At 37.8% G+C, this 9,395-nt stretch overlaps 1 protein-coding gene across 1 annotated transcript; it reads left to right on the top strand.

Annotated features, from left to right (window-relative positions):
* Positions 1-201: 201 nt before the first annotated feature.
* LOC110590581 (60S acidic ribosomal protein P1-like) lies at positions 202-579 on the top strand. Its single transcript, XM_044918088.1, has one exon. The coding sequence runs from the start codon at positions 202-204 to the stop codon at positions 577-579; it is 378 nt and encodes a 125-aa protein (XP_044774023.1).
* Positions 580-9,395: the final 8,816 nt, after the last annotated feature.

Below are 9,395 nucleotides of genomic sequence, written 5' to 3'. Positions count from 1 at the left end.
AAAAAAAAAATGGCACAAAGACAAATAAATAACATAGAGAATTAAGGAAGTCAACTTTTAAAATGGAGACAGACTTCTCCCAGCTGCTGCTAAGGTACTTGGTCCTTCTAAGGAAGCTAAGGCCATGATAGGGTGAGGCCCTCACTTCATCCTATACCAGCATCCAGTGCCAGCAGCACCAGCCCAGCACCTGCCTGTACAATGGCCTCCATCTCAGCGATCACCTGCATCTACTTGACCATCATCCTGCATAATGATGAGGTGATGCAGGTCAGGGAAGATAAGATGAATGCCTTCATTAAATCACCTGGTGTAAATGTTGACCCTTTCTGGCTGAACTTGTCTGAGAAGTCCCTGGCCAATGTCAACATCAGGAACCTCATTTGCAATATTGGGGCTGGTGGATCTGCCCTGGTAGCTGGTGCTGCACCAGCAGGAGGTCCTATTTCCTCCACCATTGCTGCCCCAGCTGAGAAGGAGGTGGAAGCGAAGAAAGAAGAATCTGAGAAATCTGATGATGACACGGGCTTTGGTCTTTTTGACCACACTTCTTCTGTAACCTGTTCAATAAAAAGCTGAACTCTTGGGGGGGGAAAACAAAGAAGTAGGAGTGGTAGAGACAGAACTTGCAAGAGACATAAAAAGAAAATAAGTTCTTCATATAAGAAGAAAATTACCTGGCAATGAATGAGTAGGAAATATTAGAATAGTACCTAACATTGAAAATATGGAGGTTTAAATACTATATGAGGGTCAGAGGTAGAAATTTTTATATTTTGAGCAAAAATAAATAATGTGAAACTTTTAGAAAGAACATCATGCATCTGCATCCTTTTCATCAGACCCATATTGGGAAGGGATTTGCAAATTCAGACTATGAGATGGAAAAGAGGCAAGATTGTAAAGCAAAAACTTGTCACAACCCAAGAATTGACTGGTAATAGGTAGATAGTGGTAGCATAAGTTATACCAATATAAATAATAGTGAATGCCATGTTATTGAAAGCATTCAAGCAGAACTTGAGTGACTATATGTCACTATATGTCAGGGTGCCATAGAGTATAAAAAATTAGAATAAGCAAATGACTTTTAAGCTTCATTTTAAATCCAAGATATTATTTTTCTAGCATGTTAATTTCCTTTGTTTATATTGCTTTTCCTGATTCTATTCCCCTAGTTATAAAAATTTCATTTATTTCTCTTTGTTGTAAATATCAGTTGCAAAATCTATCACTATGCCTGTATTTACTACTGCATGTTATTTACTGCAGTAAAAATTATGACTAAGGAAATACAAAGAGTGGAAAACATCCTTTCAGGAGATAACATCTCATTAAATATGCAACTTGTGTCAAAAATTTCATGCTATTATAGTTTTTTCTTATTATAGAATTAAAATATATTCTTTGTAGAAAATTTAGAATTCAAATGAAATATAAATCATCCTGTGGGCTAAGGAAAGAAAACATTTTTTTAAACTCTTCTCCCTTCCTACTCTTTCATTTTTTGGAACAGAGGATTAATATTATAACTTAGATGGTCTGGAATGCTGCTAGGGCATACTTTCTAGTGGCCAGAATCACTGCATTTTTAAAAGTTAAACACACCTTCTGTCATGTGAGGACATAGTGAGAAGACAGGCATCTATGAGCCAGTAGGTAGGCCCTCACCAGATACCAAATCTGCCAGCATCTTTATGTTGGACTTCCTAGCCTCCAGAACTGTGAGTGAATGACAAGATGGAAAAAATCACCTCAAAAAAGAGAACAGGAGGCAGTACTGACTGCCAGAGACCTAATCAGTATGGATATAAATAACATGTCAGAACTAGAGTTCAGAATAATGTCTATAAAGGTACTAGCTGGGCTTGAAAAGAGCACAGAAGACACTAGAGAATCCTTTTCTGGAGAAACTAAAGAACTAAAATCTAATCAAGTCAAAATTAAAAACACTATTAATGAGATGTGATAAAAAATGGAAGCTCCATCTGTGAGGATAAATGAGGCAGAAGAGAGAATTAATGATATAGAAGACAAAATGATGGAGAGTAAAGAAGCTGAAAAAAGAGAGCTAAAATACTACTGGATCACGAGGGTAGAATTCGAGTGATAAGTGATACCATAAAGTGAAACAATATTAGAATAATTGGGATCTCAGAAGAAAAAGAAAGAGCCAGGGAGGGCGCCTGGGTGGCTCAGTTGGTTAAGCAACTGCCTTCGGCTCAGGTCATGATCCCGGAGTCCCGGGATCGAGTCCCGCATCGGGCTCCCTGCTCAGCGAGGAGCCTGCTTCTCCCTCTGACCCCCCCCCACTCATGTACTCTCTCTCTCTCTCATTCTCGCTCTCTCAAATAAATAAATCTTTAAAAAAAAAAAGAAAGAAAGAGCCAGGGAGAGAAAGAGGGAGAGGGGCAGAAGGTATATTTGAGCAAATTAAAGCTGAGAACTTCCCTAATCTGGGGAAGGAAACAAGCAATCAAGTCCAGGAGACACAGAGAACCCCCCTCAAAAATCAATAAAAATAGGCCAACACCTTGACTTATAATAGTGAAGCTTGCAAATTTCAGAGACAAAGAGAAAATCCTGAAAGCAGATTGGGACAAAAGGTCCTTAACCTACAGGGGTAGAAACATTAGACAGGCAGGAGACCTATACACAGAGACCTGGCAGGGCAGGAAAGACTGGCATGATATATTCAGGGTGCTAAATGAGAAAAATATGCAGTGAAGAATACTTTATCCAGCAAGGTGTTATTCAGAATAGAAGGAGAGATAAAGAGCTTCCAGGACAACAGAAACTTAACAAATTTGTGATTACTAAACCAGCCCTATAAGAAATATTAAAGGGGATCCTTCAAGCGAAGAGAGAGCCCAAAAGTAACATAGACCAGAAAGGAGCAGAGACAATCTAAAGAAACAGTAACTTTACAGGTAATACAATGGCACTAAATTTGTATCTTTACTCTGCATAAATGGGCTAAAGGCCCCAATCAAAAGACATAGGGTATCAGATTGGATAAAAAAGCAAACCCATTGATATGCTGTCTGAAAGAGACTCATTTTAGACCCAAAGACACCTCCAGATTGAAAGTGAGGAGGTGGAAAACCATTTATGATGCTAATGGACATCAAAAGTAAGCTGGGATAGCAATTCTTATATTAGACAAATTAGATATTAAACCAAAGACCATAATAAGAGATGAAGAAGGATCCTATATCATAATTAAAAGTCTATCCAACAAGAAGCTCTAACAATTCTAAATGTCTATGCCCCTAACATGGAAGCAGCCAGTTATACAAACCAGTTGATAACAAAATTAAGGAAACACATTGATAATAATACAAAGACAGTAGGGGACTTTAACACCCCACTCACTGCAATGGACAGATCATCTAAGCAGACGATCAAGAAGGAAACAAGGGCTTTGAATGACACACTGGACCAGATGGACTTCAGAGATATATTCGGAGCATTCCATCCTAAGGCAATAGAATACACATTCATCTTGAGTGTACATGGAACATTCTCCAGAATAGATCACATACTGGGTCACAAATCAGGTCTCAGCTGGTACCAAAAGACTGGAATCACTCCTTGCATATTTTCAGACCACAGTGCTTTGAAACTTGAACTCCATCACAAAAGGAAATTTGGAAAGAACTCAAACACATGGAGACTAAAGAGCATCCTACTAAAGAATGAATAGGTAAACCAGGAAATTAAAAAAGAAGTTAAAAAGTTCATGGAAACAAGTGAAAATGAAAACACAATTTTTCAAAACCTTTGGGATACAGCAAAGGCAGTCCTAACAGGGAAGTATATAGCAATACAAGCCTTTCTCAAGAAACAAAAAAAATGTCTCAAATACACAACCTAATCTTACACCTAAAGGAGCTGGAGAAAGGACAGCAAATAAAGCCTAAACCCAGTGGGAGAAGAGAATTAATAAAGATTAGAGCAGAAATCAATGAAATAGAAACCAAGAGAACAGTAGAACAGATCAATGAAACTAGGAGCTGGTTCTTTGAAAGAATTAATAAGATGGATAAACCCCTGGCCAGACTTATCTAAAAGAAAAGAGGAAGGACCCAAATAAATAAAATCATGAATGAAAGAGGAGAGATCACAAGCAACACCAAAGAAATACAATTATAAGAGCATATATGAGCAACTATATGCCAACAAATGAGGCAATCTGGAAGAAATGGATGCATTCCTAGAAACATATAAACTACCAAAACTGAAACAGGAAGAAATAGAAAACCTGAACAGACCCATAAGCAGTAAGGAAATTGAAGCCATCATCAAAAATCTCCCAACAAACAAGAGTCCATGGCTAGATGGCCTCCCAGAGGAATTCTACCAAACATTTAAAGAATTTATAACTATTTTCTGAAGTTGTTTCAAAAAAAAAAAATAGAAATGAAAACTTCCAAACTCTTACCGAGGCCAGCATTACCTTGATCCCAAAACCAGACAAAGAGCTCACCAAAAAAGAGAATTACAGACCAATATCTCTGATGAATATGGATGCAAAAATTCTCACCAATAACTAGCCAATAGGCTCCAACAGTACATTAAAAGGATTATTCACCATGACCAAGTGGGATTTATTCCTGAGCTGCAAGGGTGGTTCAGCATCCGCAAATCAATCAGTGTAATACACTACATTAATAACAAGAACCATATGATCCTCTCAATAGATGCAGAAAAAGTATTTGACAAAATATAGATCCTTTCTTGATTAAAACTCTCCATAGTGTAGGGATAGAGGGTACATACCTCAGTATCATAAAAGCCATCTACAAAAAGCCTACAGTGAGTATCATTCTCAACAGGGAAAAACTAAAAGCTTTTCCCCTAAGGTCAAGAACATGACAGGGATGTCCATCTCACCACTGTAGTTCAACATAGTACTAGAGGTCCTAGCCTCAGCAGTCAGACAACAAAAAGAAATAAAAAGCATCCAAATTGGCAAAGAAGTCAAACTCTCACTCTTCACAGATGACATGATACTCTATGTGGAAAACCCAAAAGACTCCACCCCAAAATTGCCAGAACTCATACAAGAATTCAGCAAAGTGGCAGGATATAAAAATCAAAGCACAGAAATCAGTTGCATTTCTGTACACTAACAATGAGGCAGAGGAAAGAGAAATTAAGGAGTCGATCCCATTTACAATTCCACCCAAAACTGTAAGATACCTAGGAATAACCTAACCAAAGAGGTAAAGGATCTGTACTCTGAAAACTATAGAATACTCATGAAAGAAATTAAGGAAGACATAAAGAAATGGAAAAATGTTCCATGCTCATGGATTGGAAGAACAAATATTGTTAAAATGTCTATGCTACCAAGAGCAATCTAAACATTCTTGCAATCCCTATCAAAATAGCATCAACTTTTTTCACAGAGCTGGAACAAATAATCCTAAAATTTGTATGGAACCAGAAAAGACCCTGAATAGCCAAAAGAATGTTGAAAAAGAAAACCAAAGCTGGTGGCATCACAATGCCGGACTTCAGTCTTACTGTCTTGATGATTTTACAGCATGGCACTGGCACAAAAACAGACACATAGATCAATGGAACAGAACTGAGAACCCAGAAATGGACCCTCAACTCTATGGTCAACTAACCTTTGACAAAGGAGGAAAGAATATCCAATGGAAAAAAGACAGTCTCTTCAACAAATGGTGTTGGGAAAATTGGACAGCCACATGCAGAAGAACGAAACTGGACCATTTCCTTACACCATCCACAAAAATAGACTCAAAATGGATCAAAGACCTAAATGTGAGACAGGAATCTATCAAAATCCTAGATAATAACACAGGCAGCAACCTCTTTGACCTCGGCCACAGGAACTTCTTGCTAGACATATCTCCAAAGGCAAGGGAAACAAAGGCAATAATAAACTATTGGGACTTCATCAAGATAAAAAGCTTTTACACAGCACAGGAAACAGTCGATAAAACCAAAAGACAATCCACAGAATGGGAGAAGATATTTGCAAATGACATATCAGATAAAGGGCTAGTACCCAAGATCTATAAAGAACTTATCAAACTCAACAACCAAAGAACAAATAATCCAATTGAGAAATGGGCAGAAGACGTGAGCAGACATTTCCCCAAAGAAAACATCCAAATGGCCAACAAACACATGAAAAAATGCTCAACATCACTCATCATCAGAGAAATACAAATCAAAACACACTGAGATATACCACCTCACACCAGTCAGAATGGCTAAAATTAACAAGTCAGGAAATGACAGATGTTGGTGAGGATGTGAAGAAAGGGGGACCCTCTTACACCGTTGGTGGGAATGCAACTTGGTACAGCCACCCTGGAAAACAGTATGGAGGTTCCTCAAAAAGTTGAAAAGGGGGCGCTTGGGTGGCTCAGTTGGTTAAGCGTCTGCCTTTGGCTCAGGTTGTGATCCCAGGGTCCTGAGATCAAGCCCTACATTGGGCTCCCTGTGGAGAGCCTGCTTCTACCTCTCCCCCTGCTGCTCCCCCTGCTTCTGTGCTCTCTCTCTCTCCTCTCCGTCAAATAAATAAATAAAATCTTTTTAAAAAGTTGAAAATAGAGCTATCCTATGACCCAGCAATTTCAGTACTAGGGATTTACCCCAATGATACAAATGTAGTGATCCGAAGGGGCACCTATATCCCTTCAATGTCCACAATAGCCAAACTATGGAAAGAGCCCAGATATCCGTCAAGAGATGAATGGATAAAGAAGATGTGGTATATATACATATATAATGGAATATTACTCAGCCATCAAAAAAATGAAATCTTGCTATTTGCAAGGACATGGATGGAACTAGAGGGTATTATGCTAAGCAAAATAAGTCAATCAGAGAAAGACAATTACCTTATGATCTCATTCAAATGTGGAATTTAAGAAACAAAACAGAGGATCATAGGGAAGGGAGGGAAAAATAAAACAAGATGAAATCAGAGAGGGAGACAAACCATAAGAGACTCTTAATCATGGGAAACAAACTGAGTGTTGCTGGAGGGGAGGGGGATGGGAGAATGGGGTAACTGGGTGATAGACATTAAACAGGGCACATGATGAAATGAGCACTGGGTGTTACATAAGTCTGATGAATCACTGAACTCCACCTCTGAAACTAATAATACACTATATGTTAATTAATTTAAATTAAAAAAAAGTTAAACACAGGATGTGTTTTTCTTTTTTCTCACACCTCCAAATAGGAGACAGTAGTTATAATTGAATGCAGGCCTTTTTTGAGAACAACCTGTTCCCCTCTTTCTTCTCTTCTGCCACTAGAATCTAGCAGGTCCCAAGATGCAGGATGGGCTTCAGAGTGGAAGGAAATAGGGGATTGGTGGTCATTAGGTTTAGAGATATTTTAGATCTCTGTCCTGGGGCACCAGCCCAGTAGGATTTCAGATATACTGCCAGATTACAAATTTGTTCCTTGGAGGACTTGTGTAGAGGAATGTCTGAAATATGAGTGGCAGTCCAGGTGTTACTTGATTACCTGGTCACATATTTTCCACTAGTACCATACTTTCACTCTGATTCCTCACAATTCCCTCTGCCCTGAGATAATCACTAGAACACATTAATGTGTAAACTTTCCATTTTCCTTCTATGATATGAGTCCAGGAGGTTGTATTTTTAAGTAATCCTCCAAAGTATATATTTTTAATATTTATAATTTAGCAATTATTTTCCATGTTGTTAAATATGTTTTATAACATGATTTTAAAAGTTCCTTTGTGTCTGTACCTAATTATTGAACACATGAAGGGCAAACATTGTTAGTACCTACCCAAAGGCTGCTCTCTCTCCTTTTCCTGACAACTTAACCCTGATTTTGTTTGGGGTTGCAGTGGTTTAGCCCTTAGGAAATGATTCGAGATTGTTCCAAATTAATAATGAAAATTCTGTCTCTTTTTCCAGGTACCCACTTTCCCAGCTTCCTTGCAGCTAGAATTTGCCATGTGACCCACTTCTGGCAAACAAGAAGTCAGGGCAAGTCTGCTGAGATAAGGAAACTTCTGGGAAATATTGCCCCCTCCCAATGATAAATGGAAAGCTTCATTTACCATTTACTTCTTTTTCTCCAAGGCATGTTGCTTGGATCTGTGGTCCTAACTTTATGGCCAAGTGAAAATAAGAGAGATAATGCTGTCCAATGAGGATGGCAGACAAGGATAGAAAGAGCCTGTTCCCTCGATAAGATCACAGAAACAAAACTAGGAATAGACTATCTCCAGACTATGAATATGGTTTTCTGTGTCTTGCAGCTAAATATAACCTATGATGTTTCAAATATTTCCCCTTTATAAGCAGAGAGCTTTGATGAATATTTACATATATAATCTATGATTATGCCTTCATGATGAATTCCTAAAGATAGAATTACTAATTCATAGAAGATGCAAAACACTAAGACTTTTGATATATATGACCAGTTACCCTCAAGAAAGACAGTACAAACTGAGGATTCAATAAACATTATAGAAACTCTTTTAAAAATGAAATTGAACCAAAAAAATGTCAAATTTTCTGAAAAAGAACCTATATATGTACAGCTTCCTGAAAAGCCCAGCAAAATTCCAAAAGAAAACAGAGTGTCCATAAAGTCTGGAAAACATAATCAAATATATATAATGTCATGAAGGACATCTTCAATCTATAAATGCATAGACACATAAAGAAATCATCTAAGCCTCTAGACTTATGGGCACCAGGTAGAACTATCAACTGACAGGGCTGTTGGGGGTTTTTAAAATTCCAGTATAGTTAACACACAGTACGCATATAGTATTATATTAGTTTCAGTGCTCATCGTAAGTGTACTCTTAATCCCCTTCACCTATTTCTCCCATCTCCCCACCGACCCTCCTTCTGGTAACCATCAGTTTGTTCTCTGTAGTTAAGAATCTGGTTTTCTGTTTATCTTTTCTTTTCATTGTTTGTTTTGTTTTGTTCCTTAAATTCCACATATGAGTGAAATATGTGGTATTTGTCTTTCTCTGACTGACTTATTTCACTTGGCATTATACCCTCTAGATCTATCATGTTGTTGTAAATGGTAAGGTTTCAATCTTTTTATGGCTGAGTAATATTCCAATGTACATATATACCACATCTTCTTTATCCATTCATCTATCAGTAGATACATGAGTTGCTTCCATAATTTGGCTATTATAAATAATGCTGCTATAAATACAGGGGTGCATATATCTTTTCAAATTGGTGTTTTTGTTTTTGGGGGGGTAAATACCCAATAGTGGAATTACTGGATCATATGGTAATTCTCTTTTTAATTTTTTGAGGAACCTCCATGCTGTTTTCCACAGTGACTGCAACAGTATGCATTCCCACCAACAGTGCAGAAGG

The sequence above is a fragment of the Neomonachus schauinslandi genome, chromosome 9 (assembly GCF_002201575.2).
Source record: "Neomonachus schauinslandi chromosome 9, ASM220157v2, whole genome shotgun sequence".
Taxonomy (NCBI): domain Eukaryota; kingdom Metazoa; phylum Chordata; class Mammalia; order Carnivora; family Phocidae; genus Neomonachus; species Neomonachus schauinslandi.
The sequence above is the reverse complement of the archived record's forward strand: the minus strand, read 5'-3'. Positions and strand labels throughout refer to the sequence as shown.

Bases quoted from the DNA above. Each gene is read 5' to 3' on its own strand.
- LOC110590581 (XM_044918088.1), top strand. From the start codon at position 202: ATGGCCTCCATCTCAGCGATCACCTGCATCTACTTGACCATCATCCTG.